Source organism: Ovis aries, chromosome 13, assembly GCF_016772045.2.
Source record: "Ovis aries strain OAR_USU_Benz2616 breed Rambouillet chromosome 13, ARS-UI_Ramb_v3.0, whole genome shotgun sequence".
In the NCBI taxonomy this organism is placed as follows: domain Eukaryota; kingdom Metazoa; phylum Chordata; class Mammalia; order Artiodactyla; family Bovidae; genus Ovis; species Ovis aries.
The window spans coordinates 56,870,493-56,892,720 of NC_056066.1; the positions used below are offsets into that span (position 1 = coordinate 56,870,493).

The 22,228-nt window shown below is 45.7% G+C and overlaps 1 protein-coding gene across 2 annotated transcripts in view; it reads right to left on the minus strand.

Annotated features, from left to right (window-relative positions):
• ZNF831 (zinc finger protein 831) overlaps nucleotides 1-22,228 on the minus strand; it is a 91,701-nt gene that overhangs the window by 42,101 nt on the left and 27,372 nt on the right. For both annotated transcript variants that reach the window (XM_042229926.1, XM_060396953.1), the window contains exon 4: nucleotides 14,265-14,416. In XM_042229926.1, coding sequence (XP_042085860.1) covers nucleotides 14,265-14,416 — 152 coding nt within the window. The remainder of the gene's footprint in view (nucleotides 1-14,264; nucleotides 14,417-22,228) is intronic.

Here is a 22,228-nt window from a genome sequence, read left to right on the forward strand (position 1 = left end):
TCGTGTCTCTGGAAGTTAGGGAAATAAACAAGCAAAATATAGAGTTTTAGCAAAAGAAAAAAACCTTAGAATGGAACTTGTGTTTCTTTTCCTCCATGTTTGAACTTGGGCAGGACTCCTAAATAGAATGGAGAATGGCCTTGACGTCCCCCTGCTGACCCCAAAGGGCCATATTGAAAATTATTAGAAGAAATTCCAGTGCTCAAGCAGGAAGCAAAGCTTGTTGGACACGATTCCCTTGTGCTCCCTGCCAGCATCCAACCTTGGGGTAAAGGCCACAGTGAATGCATTTATTTAGAGAAAGGCAGTGTCCCTAAGCAGAACTCATAGTGCCAGGAAGGCATGAGATGGGATGGGGCCAGAACCCAAAGGATTATTCAAATACCTTTGTCCCCTCTACCTTTGGGGCCAGTCATACTCACAGGCCATCTGTACCCAGGTGCATAAATTCATGTGCCCCCAAGCATCCACTGACTCCATACCACCTAGCTCTGCATCTGAATTTCACTATTCCTTGATTCATCCCCTTGACCTGTAGAAGTCTTTCCCAGACTTCGGTGGAAGGATAACCCACAGCCCCCACTGTCAGCCAGGATAACCACTGTGACACCCACAAAGTCCTTTCAATGGGTGACACCCATTGAACTTTCTAACTCACCATCTCCTGTAGCTTGAGTATCTTGACAGTCCCCTGGACAGATGAGTGGGCTATCTAGACTGGCCTCATGGGCTCTTCAAGTGCCAGGTTAGTGAGTCTCTGATACATATGGACTCAGACGTGGCCCCATTTTACAGATGAGGATCTGAGGGAAAGAGAAAGGATGACCTTGGCCATCCTTTCTAGGATGGAAGTAGCAAGAAGAAAAGTCAGGACTTGAATTCTTCAGACCCCAGAAACAAAGTTTCTTGCCCTGCACTACTACTGGCCAAATGAGGGGCTGAAAGAGAGGGAGAAAGAAGGACTGTTTGGCACTTTTTAAATTATTTGGCTTTCCAAGGTCTATTGTAGGAAGCAAATGGGTAGGATGAAGTAGCTGCCCTGTACCTGTAAAACTACAGACCCAAAAAAAAAAACAAACCCAGAACCTAGTTCTCAAATTCTAGTTAGAGGTTGAAACCCAACCTCTCTCAAGACTTAGCCAGGCAGGTGTTAAAGACGTATTAGCATCAAAAAGGGACTTCCTTTGTGATGTAATGGAGAGGCTTACAAAGGAACTGAGATTGACCTTCTCCTTGTGACTCAACGCAGTTGGTCTCCTTATCACTTCAAAGCTGTTGACGCCATTCAGGCCTCACTTTGCTACTAATCCCTTAGTTAAAATTCACCTTTGAAATTAACCCTAAAGGCTCACCTGTCCCCCAAAGCAAAACAGCCTAGCCCCTCCAGAAGATCAGGTCCCAGATGGAGGTGAGAGAGGAAAGACCCAACTAGGCGACCGGAAACGTCCATGGTTTTGTCCCCCATTGGTAGGTCTGTTGAAATCATCACTCCTCTTGCTTCATCCTCTGATGCCATTTGTCTACCAGTCCTTCAACATAGAATATTCTAGAACAAGACTCTTTTTGAGGGTTCTGCTGAGAAGAGGCTCCCCCAACTCCAAGGTGAGGACAGTCTCCAGAAAGCCCTCCCGAAGCAGAACAGTCTCCAGTTCAGGTTTGTGATCAAAGGCATGTGCCTCTTTTATTTTAAAAGAAATTTTTTAACATAATAGTTGATCTTTCCAAATCTCAACCTCTGTAAACGACTCTATGGTCCTAACCTCTGGCCTCCCCAGTGGAGCCAGGCACGAGTGCACCACACACTCTCGTGCTCCCAACTTCTGTTGGTGCAGAAATCGGAATTCAGGATGTGTCGCTCCGTTTCTACAGGAATCTATTAGCAACTGCCAAGGGAAACACTTAGCATCTTAGATAAATAAGTAAATAGTAGTTAAGTGTTGACGCCTCCACTTCCAGCAGTTTACTGTGGATAGCAAAGATTCTTTATGATCCAAGGAGGAGAAAAAGGGATGATGCAGTGACAGGCTGCAGGTCTCTGTAGGGGGCCGCGCTCCCCCTGCTGTGGGGGCCCGGATGGAGGGGCCATGAGATGTGTGGCGGAAGCGCGGCCCCCTCCTGTTTTGTTCCTGTTTTGTTCCTGTTTACGCTAGCCCACTCTCCCTTCCCCGCTCCAGTCGGCCCTGTCAGGATCTCTCATTTGGAAGCTTAATCATATCAGCGAGCTTACCGCATTGCATGTGTAATGACTTGTTTACCAGTCTGTGCCGGCTGCCTCTGCCAGACTGGGCTCTCCCTAAGGACAGGGGCCGTGGCGTGTTCTTGTTTGCCTCTCTTCCTGCTCCCACACACTGCCTGGCACAGAGCGGACCCCACTAATTGCATATGAACTCTCATCTACTTCACAAAGGTGTCTCGGTCCACCAACCGGTCCCCAAGCTCCTTAGGAGAGTACTCACGGCATCTTCTGCTTCTCCCCACTCTAAGGGCATAACTCTGACACACAGAAGCTGAATCCCATTCAACCATGAGTAAGAGGTGGTCTGGACATCTGGGCCCCTCTCTTTTAGGAAACTGTCTCTCCTCTACTCTTAAAGGTCCCAACCCATCCTTCCTTACAAGGGCAGATGTGTGACTTAGACCTGGTCACTCAAGTCCCCAGTGATTGGTTCCGGAGAGATACCTGCTCCCAGCTAGGCCACCCAGACTCAGGGATCTGGGGTTACAGAAAGGAGTCAAGCATATTCAGGCAAGGCAGGCCCTAAAGGAACCAGTGATGATGCCCCAGGAGCAGATCCAAGCGATGGACAGAAACTGAATCCGGATGACATCATTTGTACCCCTAGATCCAGCCAAGCCTGAAGCCCCTTTCTCTGTTCCCTGAGATAATGTTTCTGTCTAGACCAATTTAAATTGAGTCTCTTTCCTCACAACCCAAAGATACAGGCATCCACTGCTGGTAGCAGCATTTCAGAATAAGATAAACAAGGTGTCTGTTTGGGGATAGTCAAAGCTTGCAAAAAGAAACATTGCTATCATATTCTCTGTGAGCCTTCTCATTTTATTCCAGGAGTCTGGACTGTGGCCCCAGATCCCACAGTAAACCAGAGAAGGCTGAGACATTCATCTCTCCATACATTCATCTCACATGTCTCTCCAGACATTCATCTCATCCATAATGAGGGATGAAGATACCACTCAGGTTTTGACTAAAGCCTCACATATTGCTGTTTGCTTGGTCGAGTTCCCAGGTGGCCTGAGCATTCTGGGAGGTAGCTGAGTAATGCTCAGAGCTCAGCAGCCTGCAAATCAATTAATCTCTTCTGCAAATTGCTCACCAGGTCTAATGAATTGGCTCGGCACAGAGGAAGTCCTGTGTGGCCTTGTGTCCTCTGCAGTGACGGACTTTTCTCAGAGCAGACCGAGGCATCGTGCCTCAGCCGAGGAACAAATCTATTAATATTTGGAGAGAACATCAAATTGTACCCAGTGGACTTAAAGTTTGCTCAAGAGAAACTCACTTCTCTGTGATTTCAAAACAAGATAGTCTATTCATCCCTCCATGTTTTTTTCCACCAGATTCTGCCAGCCTTCCTCATGGTCTGTTTGGCAGTGGACCCCCTCTCCCTGCAGTGAGATGCAAGATTGGGGTGGAAAGGCCCTCCTGGTAACAGGCTTTCCAGTTAGCATCTGTTACACATCTTGGGATTTTTTTAAGCTTGATAAGATCAAAGAAGGAAAAGGTACTCTAATATAGGAAAGGTACTGATGGGAATGTGAAATAGAAAGCAAGTTGGAAATACCTACTAAAACTGCGCAACATGACTAAACCACAGTGAGGTATCACCTCACACAGGTCAGACTGGCCATCATCAGAAAGTCTACAAACAATAAATGCCGGAGGGGGTGTGAAGAAAAGGAAACCCTCTTCCATGTAAACTGGGGCAGCTACTCTACAGAACATGGGCCTCCCCCGTGGCTCAGATGGTAAAGAATCTTCCTGAAGTGCAGGAGACCCAAGTTCAATCTCTAGGTCAGGAAGGTCCCCTGGAGGAGGAAATGGCAGCCACTCCACTATTCTTGCCTAGAGAATTCCATGGACAGAGGAGCCTGGCAGGCTACAATCCGTGGGGTTTAGAAGAGTCGGACATGACTGAGCAGCTAACACTTTCACTTTCACTATAGAGAACAGTATGGAAGTTCCTCGAAACACTAAAAAATAGAGCTACCATATGATCCTGCAATCCCACGCCTGGGCATATACCTGGAGAAAATAATTCAAAGAAATACATGCACCCCAATGTCCACTGCAACACTTACAACAGCCAAGACATGGAAGGAACCTCAATGTCCATCAATAGATGAATGGATAAAGAAGGTGTGGTGTATGTATACACAGTGGAATATTACTCAGCCATAAAAAGGGATGAAATAATGCCATTTGCAGTAACGTGGATGGACCTAGAGATTATCCTACAAAGTGAAATAAGTCAGACAAACATCATACAATACCATGTATATGTGAAATCTAAAAGAATGGTACAAATGAACTTATTTACAAAAGAGAAACAGACTCACAGACATAGAAAACAAACTTACAGTTACCAAAGGGGAAAGAGAGGGGAAGGGTAAGTAAGGAGATTATATATACACTACTACATATACACTGCTATACGTAAGTAGTCAACATATATATACTACTATTCATAAAGTAGATAATCAACAAGCACCTACTGTATAACACAGGGAACTGTACTTAATACTGTGTAATAACTTATGGAAAAGAATCTGAAAAAGAATAGGTACATATATCCCTTATATATCTGTATAACAGAATTACTTTGCTGTACACCAGAAATTAACACATTATAAATCGATATTCCAAGATAAAATACAGTATTGTAAACGTGCAACATAACAAAGACTCAGCAATTCTTCTTGGGTCTTCCCTAGAGAAACTCCCTACCTGGGCCTGGGAGTCATGGACAGTGGGTCCCTGTAAAGTACTAGGAATAAGATGAACTATTCATTGTTAAGAGAATGACTGCCTAAAGTCACAGCAGCCCCACCCAGAGAGACTCTGTCCCTATTTACAAGGCTGAGATAGCTCTGTATGTATTAACGGTATGGGAAGACCACAAAATGGCATTGAGTAAAACGAGGCAAGTTGCACAATGAGATGGGTAGTGTTGTATAATTCCTATTAGACACACACACGCACACACACACACACACACACACACACACACGCACAGAAACAACACTCTGGCAGGTCCCTTCCTATTCCAAAGTGTAGTTTCATCTGGGGGGCTGTGGGGGGCATGGGGAATGGGGGTGGTGGTCAAAGTGAACATGAGCCTCATTACCATAACTGAATGTGTTAAAAGATGTATGATTCATCATTACTCACATAATTAAAAACTAAACTTTTCTGTTCCTCTAGGTGGAGCATCCCTGTTTTCCAATTTCATTTTCAACACAAACCTGCCCAACTTGTTTCAGGAACTTCCTCATCTGCCTCCTAGCATCCACTCTACCTGCCCCAATCATTTCTCCGCATTCACCTACAATGGATGGTCTGCTCTCTGCCCTCCTCATCCTCCAATGGCCCCTCACTCTCCTCAGGAGAAGGATGAGCCCCCACCCAGGTCTCAGATGCTCCTGGTCCCTCCTTCTCCTCTCTCTGCACCCTGGGCATTTCCCATCATCCCTCCTTTGGTCACAGAAGGCTCTGGGTCAGCATCTCAGACTTATAAATGCAGAGTCTGAACCTGCCTAGGACACCTCTGACACCACTAAGCTCCCACCCCCATGAGGCAGAAAAAGTTCAGTCTCCAAGAAGGGTCTTTGCAGAATGTTGGTCCACAGCTTCTCCAGCCCAACTCTGATGAACACAGAGTTTGAGCTGATACAGGCGAAGGCCTTACAAGAGTTGAGGAAATCCTAGCTAAGACAGCAGAAGCCAAGGGGATGTTACTGACAGAGGAAAGCAGATGTGAGAGCACAAGAAAGTCCAGGGAGGGACTCAGACCCCGAGTGGCGGGTGAGTCGCAAGCTTAGCATTGAATAAAATGGAATCACCCGATGAAAAGGTTGTTCTCCCTACAACCCTCTTATCAGGGAAAGAAAGTCCCAATTGGATGCTAATGTATCTCTAACGTCTCCTTAAATCTTCCAGGTCGCTTTTTAAGCAAAGAGAGTGTATCTAGGGCTCTCACCCACAACCATCTAGACAGAATTTATTTGCCAGGAAAACATGTTCATAGTGTTTTCTTTCTATAAAGTTCTCTTAATGGCATGTGATACTGGCTTTCCATTTCCAGCATTGATAAGTAGTTTCTATTGAAAATAAAAGAATTTATGGGTTTTGCCAGTGAGCTTAAGTGGATCACATAAGCAAATAATCACACAGATGACATGCAGATGGGACATTTCTGAAGATGGTCCATGAATTATTGAATTCAGGAAACACCGTGGACCCTGGATTCATCATCTGGGTGGCACTGGATGACTTGGAGACTCTGAGTCTCAGTTTCGCCCTCTGAAAATGAAAATGAATCATCTCAAGTCTGTTGGGGGGATTAGATGTGGGTGCAGCTCCTGAACTGAAAGTGCCTTCTGAGTTTAGTTATTGGGAGATTTCTCTAAAATCTCACTTTGAAATGTTACCCTGAATCTCACGGTGTTTACTGCCAGAAGCCAGGCCAGCTGCAGGAAATTGCAAAACCAGAAACTCTATGGAGTTCTTATCGTTCAATAAAGCATCTCTCTCAATCAATATGACTTCAGATGTGTCATCTGGGCACAGGGCCACGCTGGGCTCCTCTTCAGCGTTCCAATTTTAGTCTGTGTACCGGCAGAAGCAGCACGACTTCCAATGTGCCCACAAAAGTCCGAATAATTAACCTCAACCACATCAGCATTCTCCATTCAGTTCCACGAAATGCGTTTCTAAGGAAAGGTATAAGAACACTCTTTATACCAAGGAGTGTTTTAGTGTATCCGCACATCAGAGTACATAGAACAGGATTCAGTTAATGGAGCAGGTCCTTTTGACACAAAGGATTTCAATAATAAAAAATAAATAAAAGCTGATATGTCATCTACTAGAGAGAAAGAAATGTGCACATAAACACAAAAACAGGACAAATCTCATTATGAGATCCTTTTTTGCAGCCCAGGGTCAATAACTGTGATATTAGGAAAAGGGTAATAGGCTGACTGCTGATGAGTTTTAAGCTCCTGGAGACTAGAATGTCCCATTTGAAATGCAAATAGAATTGAATGATGTTGAGTTCATCCCCGCTGCTCCCCATGTTCTGAAAAGTATTCTTTTGAAAAGTCTTCTTTTCAGAGCAGTGACCTCATCAGGAGAAACACATCAGGAATTGTATAACCACAACAGAAGCGAATCGGTAGGGGCTTTTGCTCAGGTAGTTTCACCCACTTTGTATGGACATGTGAGTTTTCAGTGACTTTTTCTAATGGAAAAATAACACTCCAACGTGAGAAGACAAATGTGCAAGCTGTCACACAACACACACCTGCAAAGCTTCCTTTCCTAAGTCCCTAAGACCCTAACCTGGGAAATAAACAGATCATTTTCATGACAAGGCTTAGTAGTGAACTTCTCCTTCAGGTACAAAAGATGGCCTTTTACTGACGTCAATTACATGGAATAATTGCAAAATGGAAAACAACTCCCCCAGTTCTTCAAATGGCATCAGGCAGATAGGTGCTCAGGTGAGAAGAGAAACCACTCCAGCAGGGACCTATCGCACATTTAACCTAAACCCTGATTTCTGAAACACGACCTCCCACACCACGCAGAAGACACAACTCCAATATCTTAGTTAATCCCCCAACAAGCCAATCCATTAAGATGTCGTCACAACTTCAGACAATTAACGCAGAAACTAAATGGCACACACCTCATGGGCATGCAGGGACATTTGAAAATTCCTCACTAGAAACTGCTGTTTGTTGCCAGGGCCACCTGGATGGATGGATCACCTTTCTGCTTACCCTCCTTGCCCTCAGTGGTTGTCAAACATGTTATGCGTAAGAACCTCTGTTCAGAGTTGTAGACACCATTCCTATTCTTATGCTTGATAAGTGTCTGGTAAGTCAAGGCTACTTGAAATCTACAAAGAAACTTTCAGCTCCCCTCACTCCTTTGCTGGAAACTTGGATGGTGGATCACTGAATTTAGGTTTTAAACAAGTTCATGCAACATCACTAATTATTAGAATAACGCAAACTGAAACTACAATGAGAAATCACCTCATACCAATCAGAATGACCATCATCAGAAAGTCTACAAATAATAAATGCTAGAGAGAGTGTGGAGGAAAGGAAACCCTCCTACACTGTTGGTGGGTATGTAAATTGGTGTAGCCATTATGGAGAACAGTATGGAGGTTCCTTGAAAAACTAAAAATAGAGCTGTCATATGACCCAGCAATCCCACTCCTGGGCATATATCCAGAGAAAAATCATAGTTCGAAAGATACATATACCCTGGTGTTCACTGCATCACTGTTTACAGTAACTAAGACATGGAAGTAACCAAATGTCCATCAGTAGATGAATGGATAAATAAGATGTGGTATATGTGTGTGTGTGTGTGTGTGTGTGTGTGTGTGTGTGTGTGTGTGTATGCAATGAAATACTATGGGACCATGAAAAAGAATGAAATGTTATTATTTGCAGCAGCATGGATACAACTAGAGATTATCATACTATGTGAAGTATGTAAAAAAGAGAAAGACAAATACCCTATCATATCACCTACTTTTGGAATCTAAAATATGATGCAAATGAACCTATCTATGAAATAGAAACAGAATCAGGGACTTAGAGGATAAACTAGTGGTTGCCAAGCCACTAGTTTGGGAGGAGAGAGAGTTGGATTGGAAGTTTGGGATTAGCAGCTGCAAGCTATTACATATAGAATGGATGAACAACAAGGTCCTACTGTATAGCACAGTAAACTGTATTCAACATCCTGGGATAAACCATCACAGAAAGGAATACGAAAAAAATTTAAATAAATAAAAGGCATGTGACATTCATACCAGGAGAATGAAATAATGCCATTTGCAGCAACATGGATGGAACTGGAGATTATCATACTAGGCGAAGTCAGTCAGAGAAAGACAAATATCATATGATACCAGATACCACTTATATGTGGAATCTAAAAAAATAAAAAGATACAATATTACTAATATTTATAAAAGAGAAACAGATTCACAGACATAGAAAACAAACTTATGGTTACCAAAGGGGAAAGATGAGGGGGAGGGATAAACTGGGAGTTTGAGATTGACATAGACACACTACTATATTTAAAACAAATAACCAACAAGGACCTACTGTATGGCACAGGAGACTCTGCTCAATATACTATAATAGCCTAAATGGGGAAAGACTTTGAAAAGAATAGATATATGTACACATATAACAGAACCACTTGGCTATCTATACGCCTGAAACTAACACAACATTGTAAATCAGCTATACGCATGCTAAGTCACTTCAGTCGTGTCTGACTCTTTGCAACCATATGCATTGTATAGTCCAATATAAAATAAGATTTTAAAAAAATATTATTAAATTCAGTGGTGTTGGAAAGTCAAAAAAATAAAAATAAAAAGTTCAGTTCTCAGAAGAGTCTCAAAGATGCCAATCATCATAAAATCTTATAAATTAGGTCTCCATCCTTCATAACTCCTCTGGCCTTCTGCTTGCAGAAGACTTCACTGCCAAGCCATCTGTTAATTCGAATGATTAGTCCCAAGTTATTGGAATAGTTGAAAGAGGGAAATTAAGCATCCTTTTAAAAAATATTTTTCAAAAACATCCTCTCTGTCATCTTCATAAATTATTGACAGGAAGACTCTCCAAAAATAAAAAGGAGAAAGAATCCGTAACAACATCTTACTTCAGGCCCTGGACACAAGTATTCCTGGCCACTTCTTTGAAAATGTTTTGCTGATTTAGCTGACCTTCAAAGATGAGGGCCAAAGGTTTTCTTTCCCAGATTTGAATTGGGAAATTCCACCCTGCACCCCCATCAAAAGATTACTCTCCATTTCATTGCTGGGTTTCAAATTCCCCCATGTTATAGCCCCTCAGATCACCCCAAACAAACCACCCTATCATTGCTGTGCTGAGGAAACCAGGTCCTCCCCCCTCAAAAATATACATGTTTGCACACACTCACAGAATCATGTGTGCACACTTGCACATGCACACACACACACACACACACACACACACAGTGGGGTCAGCTCTCTCACCAAGAAGCCAGCTCTGATCTCTCTAACCAGGACCTGCCAGGTCAAAGAAGACAAGAAAGTTGTTTGTAAATCGTGGGTGACCAAGGCCTATCTCTAGGTTCCTTTGAAGTTATTAACGGCACTCCATCTTCAGACACCCAACACTTTCAGAGTGTCCGTCACTCTGCTGTGAAATATTGGCTTTGGGTGGTGGTGGCAGTAAGCTCTCTGAGCTCCTTTGATTCCCAGGGGGTGTTTATTTTAACGCATTCCACCCCCCCTCCAACACAACGGTGTCCACAATGGCCCATTCACCCCATGCTTGTTGGTTTATCGGACCTGACATCCGTGCTCCATCTTTGACACTTCAATCAGGAACGAGGGGTGATTAATATTCCCTGGGGCCAATGCTTAGACCACACCCCACAGACTCCCACTGCCCTTAATGGACACACTCCATGTGCTTCGTAATCGTGGGGGAGGAAGCCCTTTGAAAATGGGCACCTGTGACCTAGACCTCTGGCTCAACTGTTCCAACAACAAACACAAAAGCACAGTCATCTGTTATTACCACCTGCTCTGCTGCTGCAACATTATTACCTACATGGGGGTGGGGGTGGAAGGGGACTATGTTCCCAGTGGGCTTTGCCCTGCGTTTGGCCTCCCAATCTTAGCTCCACATTTAGATTTTGTTGCTGATTTTTCTTTTCTGTTTGGGCCTGGTTTTATCCCCCATTCCCTGGGTTTTGGTAGAACAGGCTGGTGTTGAGATCAGAAAGCTACTGAGTGTGATGTTCTCAACATGGAGTGGCAGGGCTGGTCCCTGAGGTCGAGAGAAGCTTTTGAAGGGAAGACAGGATGAGGAGGACCGTGAAAGATCAGAGACTTTCCAGCTGGTCTCTCCACTAGTACTGAGGCCCCTGGGTCACCATGAGCACACGGGGTACACGTGCATCTTAGGAAGAAGTGACCACATCCATTGGAGGACGTATGGAAGATGCCTCCACCCTCTCGGGAGGAGAGGAGAGCTCCCTGCTTTGGGCTGACAGTTCCCCAGGCAGAGCAAAGGGCTGGACCAACAGGTGGTGACTGCATTTCAACCACATGTGGAGCCCTGCCTGCCCTCATCCAGACTGCCACCAGGTCTTTCTCCCAAAGAGAAGCTAAGGGGGGCCCCTGACCCAGCACACCGGTCTCAGGATTGAAGCTCACTTGGACCACATGCCTGCAGGTGTGAATATGTCCTACTGGGAGGTGGGCTGCATGATCCTGTTTTAATGAATGCATATTGATTTAGGTTTATAGAGAACTTTCCTGCCAAAGCCATTTGCACACAAGGAGAGCACAGACGATGAGTGTCCATGAATGCCACTGCCTTTTCCACTTAGAAACACATTTTGAGGTCCCTTCTGTTGGTTCTCAGATGGGGGAAAAATTGTTGAGGTGGTTCGTGATTGAATTGTGCCTATCCCTCCAAAACATATATATCCAAGTCCTAAACCCACAGAACCTGTGACTGTGACCTTACTTGGGAAAACATCTTTGCACATGAAATTAAATTATGAATCTCAAGGTAAGATCATCCTGGATTTCAGGTGAGCCCTAAGTCCAATGGCAAGTGTCCTTATAAGAGAAAGACTGGAGAACATTTGACCCACAGAAACACAGGAGAGAAGCTGTGTGAAGATGAAAGCAGAGACTGGAGGGGTGCAATCACAAGCCAAGGATGCTTGGAGCCCCCAGAAACTGGGAGGCTGGGTAGGATCCCCTCTTGGAGGCTCTGGAGAGATTGGCAGCTTCTGGCATCCAGAACTGAGAGAGAATACATTGTTGTTATTTTAAACCACTGCGTTTGTGGCAATTTCTTCCGCAGCCCGAAGCAATTTACCAATCCAGAGAGCATCTGTTCTATTCCCCCTATGTCTGAACATCCAGAAGAAGCCATCTCTCTGCTGAGAAATTGCCCCCTTGGGCTCCTCCCTGAAACACTGACCTCATCCTTCACTAAACAACAGGGACACTGAGTACCATGCACCCCACATGCTCTCAGCGCTCAGCGTATGCTCTGGGCACTCAGTGTATGCTCTCGGCACTCAGCGTATGCCGGACCCTACACATGTGTGCATGCTCAGTCCCTCAGTCGTGTCCAGCTCTCTGCAACCCCATGGACTGTAGGCTGCCAGGCTCCTCTGCCCATGGGATTTCCAGGCAGGAATACCGGAATGGGTTGCCATTCCCTCCTCCAGGGCATCTTCCCTCACCCAGGGATTGTACTCGTGTCCCCTGCATTGGCAGGTGGATTCTTTACCACCAAGCCACCTGGGAAGCCCCAGACCTTACACACGTATGCTTATGATGCTCCAGAGCTAAGAATCAACATTTCTCATCTACTTTAGAGTCTGAGAGTTCCTTGCTGTACGCAACCTTGCTTGACCCTCATCCTGAGCCACTGTGGGGGTAAGACCTCTATCAGCGTCCTCTCTACAGACAGAAGGTTCCCAGGAGGGAGCTTGCTGACTTCCAGTGTCACTCCCCACATGATTGAAGCAAAGGATGGACAGCGAGCCTGTCTGTCTGTCTGTCTTTACCCTGTACCTCATTCATCAAGGGCAGGCATTGTCTTCTTCTCCTTTTCAGTTCTGAGCATGGAGCTTAGGAATAGAAACATGGTGGCTGACGTGAGTTTCCAGGACCAGCTTGACTCAGCTCTCTATGGTGCTGGAAAGAGAGCTGGTGGGAAAGCACTGCCATTTGGGGCAACTGGCAAAATTCTGGTGGGTTCTGTTGGGCTTTCTTGGGGGTCGTATCACCCAAGCACACCCTAATGGGCAGGTCCCTGGATTGGATCTCCTTGAGAAGGAGGCAAGTAATGGAGTTCAACATGAGGAATCACAGAAAATGGAGAAAAGGCAAAGCCCAATCCCCTGACTGCATTTTTGTCTGGCCGGCTGCCCAGCAACAAGGTCTTAACCCTTGATGTTCCATCAGAAGACAGTGCTTTTCCTTCCACAACTGGCCATCCATTGGAACAAATACCTACTTTGACTTAAACTCTCATTGAGGAAAAAAACGAGTCCTCATCCTTGCCTAGGAGAGGGCACGGGGATTGCAAGGGTAGGGCGAGGGGTCAAGGGGCAGCATGGAAGCACTATCTTCCTGAGGGGGTGGCGGGGCTTCACAGAGGCTGAGAAGAGGGGACCCTACCCAACTGTCCCCACCAGCAGGCAGAACCCCGGGTCAGCCCTTGAGCCAGACGGACAACAATCAGCCACGAAAGACAGTTCATTCAGTCACCACTGGCCAGATGGGATCCCACCACCTTCTCACACAGGGTCTTGGTCTGCCTCCATCAAAACACTGCCCACAAGGCTAAGGCTGGGCGCACGAATGTCCAGTGGAGGGAGGAAGGAGGGGAAACTGCAGTCCAGAGAAGTGAAGTGACTTGCCCAGTGATTGCAACTCAAAATAGCCCATTTCCAGGAAGCAGTCTCCATTAGTTCAGCCTTTACTTCCGAGCATCACGAAGAGCCCCTTTTGTAAGCCTCCCATGGAAGCAATGTTCCCAGCCACTCTCTCATTACAGCTCCTCCTGCTACTTTTATTTCACGCTTACTTGAAAGCCCATCCATTGACCCATTTAGCCTCACAGTGGCCCTGCAGAAAGAGTCCAGTGAGCTTCTTCTTCAGAGAAGAAGATGGGGGGAAGATGGAGGCACCCAGAGTTCTGACTCAGGCCCTCCATACTCAAGGATGTTTGTTGCGTCTCAATGTTTGATTCCCAATATCCCCCACTCAGGACCCTCTCCCCCAGTTTAGGGTCTTGACCGCCCCACAGAAGTAACACTTCTGTTATCACCCCATAAGTATCCATACCCTTGCTGGATGTCAGGCTTCAGACATCAAGGACAGTTGCCTCTGCTCATTTCACGTCCCCAGCAGCATGGTGCCCAGTTTGGATCCACCTCCAAGGAGAGCAAGTCTTACCTGCCATTTCTGAAGAAGCTTGCCCTTGGGTCCTGCAGGAGTCCAGGCCCTTGGCTCGGGGTGGATGGCCATCTTTTCTCAGACCCCAGTGTGGCTTCCGCAGTCTAGTGACTCTCAGCTGGACACGGCTCTGCAGGAAATTCCCTCTGTACCTGGGGAACAAGAAGCACAGGCGGCATGAGCACCTTGGAAAGCCTGGACCCTGGGGCTCGTGGGCACAGAAATTCCAGTCGGGATGCTCTCAGGGAAAAGTCCAGGCTCCCATGGGGAGTCTGGGAGAGCACAAAGGGCATGAGGTCCAGGCAGCTCGTCAGCTCTCAGGAACCCCTCTTCCTTCCAGTCCTCATTCTCCTGCCAGGATGTGAGAATGACAACAGGACACAACTCAGGCGGCTCTGTAAGCATGAAATGAGACAGCATCTGGAAAATGCTTCCCACACCACCTAGCACACAGCACGTGCTTAATCAAGGTCAGTTGCTGTAACTAAACACTGAATATATGACCTTGACTGCTTATGTGACAGGCTGTCCCGTGGAACTTTATACAGTAATGAAAGCCTTCTGTACTCTGCATCAACCAACATGGTAGCCACTAACCACAGGCATCTCTGTAGTGACTGAAATGTAGTTCATATGTCTGAGGAACTGAGCTTTCTGGTCAATTTCATTTTAATGGGATTAAAGAGCCACAAGTGACTAGTAGCTACCATTATTGGGCTGGTTGGGTCCAAAGGGTCTCCTCTGAAAAAACTGGGCATCACGGACATTCCCCCTAGAGAAGTCCTTCCAGGTCATCTGGTCTAACCTCCAAAACAGAGCCTTCACATCCCGGGGGAGGGGGAGGTGTGTAACAAGGGCAGAGAAAGAAAATACTGAGCTTCTCAACATTGCTAACTATTAGAGAAAAGCAAATCAAAACTGCAGTGAAGTACCACCTCACACCAGTCAGAATAGCCCTCATTAAAAAGTCTACAAATAACAAATGCTGGAGAGGGTGTGGAGAAAAGGGAACCCTCCTGTACTGTTGGTGGAAATGTAAACTGGTACAGTCACTATAGAAAACAGTCTGGAGATTCCATTCTTAAAAAACTAAAAATAGAGCTACTATAAGCTCCAGCAGTCCCAATCCTCGGCATATATCCAGATGAAACCGTAATTTGAAGAGATACAGGCACCGCTGTGTTCTTAGCAGCACTGTTCACAATACTCAAGACATGGAAACAACCTCAATATCTATCAACAGATGAAGGGATTAAAAAAAAGATGTGGTGTGGGTTTATACATATAGTGGAATACTACTCAGCTGTAAAAAAGAATGAAATAATGCCATTGCCGTGACACCGATGAACCTAGAAAATGTCACACTAAGTAAAGTAAGTCATGAAGAGATACACAAAGACCATGTGATATCACTTACATGTGGAATCTGAAATAGGACACAGATAAAACTCATCTATGGAACAGACTCACAGACATAGAGAAGAGATTTGTGGTTGCCAAGACTTAGGGTGGGTGTGGGAGTTTGGAATTGGTAGATGCAAACGATTATATATAGGATGGATAAACAACAAGGTGTGACTGAAGAGCACAAGGAACTATATTCAATATCCTGTGACAAGCCATACTGGAGAAGAATAGAAAAAAGAATGCATAGAGTTGTTGTTTAGTTGCTAAGTCGTGTCCAACTCCTTTTGCCACCCCACGGACTTAGCCTGCCAGGCTCCACTGTTCATGGGATTTCCCAGACAAGAATACTGGAGTAAGTTGCCATCTCTTTCTCCAGAGGATCTTCCCCATGCACATATTGAACCTACATCTCCTGCATTGCAGGCAAATTTTTATTGCTGAGCCACAAAAGCCTATGTATATAAACTGATTCAATTTGCTGTGCAGCAGAAATTAACACAACACTATAAATCAACACTACTTCAACAAATTAAAAAAAAATACTGAGCTTTTCACCTAGAGTTTCTTATATCTATTGTTGCATGCCCTTTATAATGTACATAATACTTTAGGGGAGTAGAACATATGTATAATTAACTGGTAAATAAACAGTTATGCATTTCTTGCTGCTGCTACTGCTAAGTCACTTCTGTCGTGTCCAACTCTGTGCGACCCCATAGACGGCAGCCCACCAGGCTCCTCTGTCCCTGGGATTCTCCAGGCAAGAACACTGGAGCGGGTTGCCACTTCCTTCTCCATGCATTTCTTGGGTGCAGGCTAAAGATGTTTTACCAGTAGGAATGTGCAGCCAAAAGCAGACCGGCAAGCTAGTCTAGCACCCCCTCGTGGCAGGTGAAGGAACTGAAAGACAGACCAACCACCTGTCATGTGCCCTGACTCGCAACCCTGTAGCCAGTTGGGACTCTTAACTCAGGTCCCTGCACCATTTTGACCATTATCAGTGGTCAGCTCTTTGAAAAGACATCTGCACCGCTTCTAGCTGCCTGGTCAAGCTACAAGGTCTCCCTTCCCAAGGCTCAGTTTACAAGAATTCTGTTCCCACCATGATGCTCTTAAGAACCACCTGGTGGCAGAGGAAGGTGAGGCAACCTGCTTGGCGAGTTTCCTTTCTCACTTGTCTGAGCTGTTGCCAACATCCAGCCGCAGTCCCCTCATCACCAGGGCCATTGGCAGAATTTTAAATAAGATCTGCAGAGTGCCGTATCCTCCTGGGCACTGATTTTCACGGCAGCAACAAGGACAAAGTGACTTTTTCTTCATCTTATTCATGTTTGGAAGAGGCTCCACTTGCAAGCACTACTGCCTCCCTGGCCCTGGGCAGGAGCTGTCACTCCCCATGGATGCCTGCCTGGTTCTTTGAAGCAACCCTCTCCTGTTTGTCAAGACCTCACTTTCAGGATCCTGAAAGTGTGATCTGAGCCCAGGTGAAGAGCCACAGGGCTGCTGTTCTGATAATCATAAACCCGTCAAACCAGCCTGGGCTGCTGCAGGCCCTGGGGAGAGTGACTTCCAAGTACAGAGACATAGGCAGGAAGGATGGTGCAGGGATGCGGGAACCTTCCTCGCCTATGTGCCGTGGGTCCACCTTTGCCCCAAGTCAGCAGGTGATCGACACGAGCTCACAGGTGTTAAGAATGGCACAGTTTGAACTGCAGGGAGGTCTGCTTTCGGAAAACGGACAAGAGCGAAGGACTGCATTTGATGGAAATAACTAGGAGACTGCCAGGAGAGCTGCAGCTTCTGGACTCGGGTCTTGCTGCGGTGGAATCTAGACCCTTTCAGCCCTGGGGGAGAGCCCAAGTGGACCTTGACAGTATCTTCAAAGCAAGTTTTGTTTAATCGTGGGCAGGGTCAATTTCTTTCTCTCCTGGGTTCTCCAGAACATTGTGTGAGCACCCCTCCTAGCGCAGCATCCCCCCTGGGGTGGACAGCCGGGATGGGGCAGGACTGCAAGCTCACCATCACTGTCCTGCGAGGCCCCTCCTGCTCCAGCAGGTGCCAGCTACTGCCTTGGCTACTCGTCCATGTCAGCTGTTGAGGTGTCAGCTGCTAGGGACGCACTCTTACCACCTTCTCAAGAGCGCGGCCCTTGGCCAGTGGGAACCGGCTTGCCTGGAAGGCCTGGAGGAGTGTGCACACCTCCAGGAAGGGCCCTGAGCCATTGTCACCGGGTGTGAGACCCCAGTCTTTTTGCTTCAGAGCAGGACAATCTCTGTGACGTATGTCACAGTCTAGCGCTCCCGTGGGGTCAAGCACGACTGGACCTCTGACCCCATATCTCTTCTGAGTTCTTCCCTCGCCTGGCCTGCTTCCCTCACCCCTCACAAGCCTCCTGAGAACCCTCCCTAGGTGAACCACTTGTACCAACACCCCCATCTCAGGCCCTTCTTCTGGGGAGCCCAACCTCAGATGCAAGATTCCAGGGTCATCCCTGCTCCTCCTCCTCTCAATCCTGCCCGCCTATTTCCCCCAGCGGCACTCAGGCGCATTTACCAAATCTCCAATATGCATGTGCATGCTAAGTTGCTTCAGCCATGTCCGGACTCTGTGACCCCACGGACTGCAGCATTCCAGGCTTCCCTGTCCTTTTGCTCAAACTCATGTCATTGAGTCGGCTATTTAAGGGCCAGATTTTAAATCCAACTCATACCTGACACACCCTCTGCTCTCTTGGTCTCTCTCTGTAGGTCTTCCTTTAAGAGCTAACATAACTTACGTAAGATTAGCACAGTATCTTCACTGATAGACCTCGTGAAAGACCAATCAGAAAGAAGCCTTCTTGCTCTGGGTCAGCACCAGCTGGGGCCCTAATGACCGGGGGGCCAAGGCCACGAGTGCAATGGATACCAACTTTTCTGGAGTCCACTGGGAGGCTCACGAGAGCAGGCAAGGTAGGGCTGTCATGTATCTCGATGCTGGTTGAAAGCCACTGAACACCCCGCCTGCTCCAACCCAACCCTGGCCCTCCACTCCCACGGCCCTTTCTATCAGGCAAGTCTTAGAAGATAGATCCAAAGAGGCAGACTTGCAGGTCTGATACATGCTGATCCCAGAGAAGGAATACGTGGTCTGCCATGTGACCCTCTCTTAATCCTACAAGGAGTAATCAAGCAAACAGAAATGGTGGGAAGGTATGGCAGACCCTCAGCACCCTACCACGCAGGATCTGGAGTCGCCTCTGGTGCCGTGGGGAGCATGAGCCTCAGCACCAGGTCTGTGCCTCCACCTCACTTCAGAGTTATCTCATTGAATGAGGAGACTGTGTCATGACTAAGTGAGCAGACACACACACTTCCGCTTTACAAGGAAAAACACCATCAATTAGGAGAATTCTGCCGTCAGTGTTTTCGCCGCTTCCGTGATTAACGGGCATTTTAGGGTTTACAAAGCGCCCTTTGCCCACATAACCTCCAATCTCCTCCTTGTTCATCCCAATTCACTCAGGGCGTCACAATTCATTGTTCATTTGTCAGGAGCTTCCTAGAACCAGTCTCTGAGCGTTTCATGCTTCAGATAGCACTGTACACAGTTACAAATTAATCAATAAAATCCAATTCCATGGTCCAGTGCCTGCTCTGGGCACGGCTGAGACATTTTCTGTGGACGCTCAGAATCTCTACACCTCTACTAGTTAACATCAGGGCAATTAGGTGTCCAAGTATGAATTTTTTACATTTTCCCATTTCCGCTCTGAAGACAGATCCTGTCTTTTCTAATCCCTCTCCTTTAACTCCTGTACTTTCATTAATGAAAACACCCATTTTCATTACATATTTGGAGATGGTAGCAGAGAGATGAGTGAAACAGAATAGAGGGTCCTGAAATAAACTCCAAGCATACACAGGAAGTTAAAATACAGCAAAAAAGTGAAAAAAGTGGATTAGACCAGAGGTCTATAAGCCTTTCGTGTAAAGGTCCAGATAATAAATATTTTAGACTTTACAGCCATATAAAGTCTATGTGGTCTCTACCACATATTTTTATGTGTATATATGTATATACACACACATATATTTATGGGCTTCCCAGGTGGTATTAGTGGTAAAGAATTCCCTTGCCAATGCAGGTTCAGTCCCTGAGTCAGGAAGATCCACTGGAGGAGGGCATGGCAAACTATTCCAATATTTTTGCCTTGAAAATTCCATGGACAGAGGAACCTCCTGGGCCCCCCATGGGGTCACAAAGAGTTGACACGACTGAAGCAACTTAACACATACATAAATACATATTTATATATAGGTATATGAAAGTGAAAGTGAAGTTGCTCAGTTGTATCTGACTCTTTGCAACCCCGTGGACTGTAGCCTGCCAGGCTCCACCATCCACGGGATTTTCCAAGCAAGAGCACTGGAGTGGGTTGCCACTTCCTTCTCCAGGGGATCTTCCCGACCCAGGGGTTGAACCTGGGTCTCCCACATTGCAGGCCGACCCTTTACCGTCTGAGCCACAGAGAAAGCTCATATATGTATACATTTATATATTTTTATGCAAATATCTGTGTATATACACATATATGCCTATATGCATTTTTCTAAATGTAGAAACCATGCCTTCCTCACAAGGGTATAAAGAAACAAGTCAAGAGCTAAATTTGACCCAAGGTCCATTGTTTTCTACATAAATATAAAAATAAATCCTTCTTTAATGTTAATACAGATAAAGAAAGAACATGAGAATATCATTTTACCCCGGGAGACTAAGGAAAAATTTCTTAGACAAGATCAGAAAGTCATAACCATGAAGGAAAAAGGAGCTCCATCTGACTACGTCAAAATATGCAACTTCTTGATGATCAGAGAGGTCTAAGTGTTGAGTGTTAGTCACTCAGTCGTGTCTAACTCTGCGACCCCACAGACTGTAGCCTGTCAGGCTCCTCTGTCCATGGAATTCTCCAGGCAAGAGTAGTGGGTTGCCATGCCTTCCTCCAGGAGATCTTCCTGACCCAGGGATCAAACCGGTGTTACCCGTGTCTCCTGCACTGCAAGCAGATTCTTCACTGCCTGAGCTACCGCGGAAGCCAGAAAGGATAAACAAGGTTAAAAAATAGAAGTCCATTTCCACAGTACAGTGGGCTAGCTACTCTGATTGCCTACCTTCCTATTTACCCTGATACTGAAACCAACTAAAAATGCAGATTAAAATATGAAAATATTTACAACTTATATTTAAATGTACTGGTGTTCTGATTAGGAGGTAAGATATATTTAAAAGTCAAAAACCCAAGTGAAAATAGAAACCTAAAAAAAGTGAGAATGTTTTCATTTTGAGGGCATTTGCCAAACCACAGGAGCCTGTTGTTCCATGTTCATGGTCTGGTGGGGCAGTGTGGGGTGCAGAATTCAAACCCAGAATCTACCCTGTGTGGGAGGTGGCCGGAAGACCTGAACTCTTGTCCTGTGTAAAGCTGAGACCTCAGAGGTTATATCCTCAATATCTCGGTGAATTAAGAATAATACACCCTACCCCCAACACCGGCCCAGAGAACTTTTTTTTTAATTCCAATCTTATCACTGAGTAAAGGGGGCAAAAGTCTCTCCTGTTAATTTTATAACACTGAGTCTATCTTCTCATGGGTTTGCAATCTGAATTCACACTACACTGGGACATGGAAAAAACTACAAGCAAGAATTTTCTTTAAAGTAGCGGTCAATGGGTGCTCCCAGGTACCTAGCAGAAGCAAAACAAATTACTGGAGAAACCCACCACAAAGTTCCCAAAACCTCGGCTTACTGGCTTCCCTGGTGGCTCAGCTGGTAAATAATCTGCCTGCCAATGCAGGAGACACAAGAGATGCGGGTTCAGTCTCTGGGTAAGATCCCCTGGAGGAGGGCATAGCAACCCATTCCAGTATTCTTGCCTGGGAAATCCCCTGGACAGAAGAGTTGGACACAACTGAGCCCGCATACACACAGTGTCAAACAAGCAAACAAATATTAGAAGCCCAAGGGATTCCTAATGGAATAATTTAAAGTGATGTGTATCTGGAGACATCAAAGTAAAAGTATGAAACACCAAAGATTAAGGAAGATCTTTAAAAGTACCCAGAGAAAAGAGACCTTCAAAAAGTAGATGAGTAGATGAATTGCTGACTTCTCTCCATAAAACGGAAACTAAATGATGATGCAGTAGGAACTTTGATGGATTAGGAGGAAATAACAGTCAACCTAAGACTGGAGACACAGCAAAAATATTTTTCAACAACAAGGATGAAATAAATGCATTTTCAGACTCATAAAAAGTGAGATTTTTCTTCTCTAAAGGAAGCTCCCAGGAATATGCTTCAGACAGAAGAAAACAATCCCAGAAGAAAGATTTGACATGCCAAAGGCAATGAAGAGGCAGAATGTTTACAATTCCATGGGTAAATAGAAATGCATGGGCTTAAACATCAGATAACAGACTTGGAAAGTACCTGTAGTTATGTATTACAGACAAAGGATATATGCAATTCTAGGATATATACATAATCCTACACATTCTGGGTGGGCAAAACATGA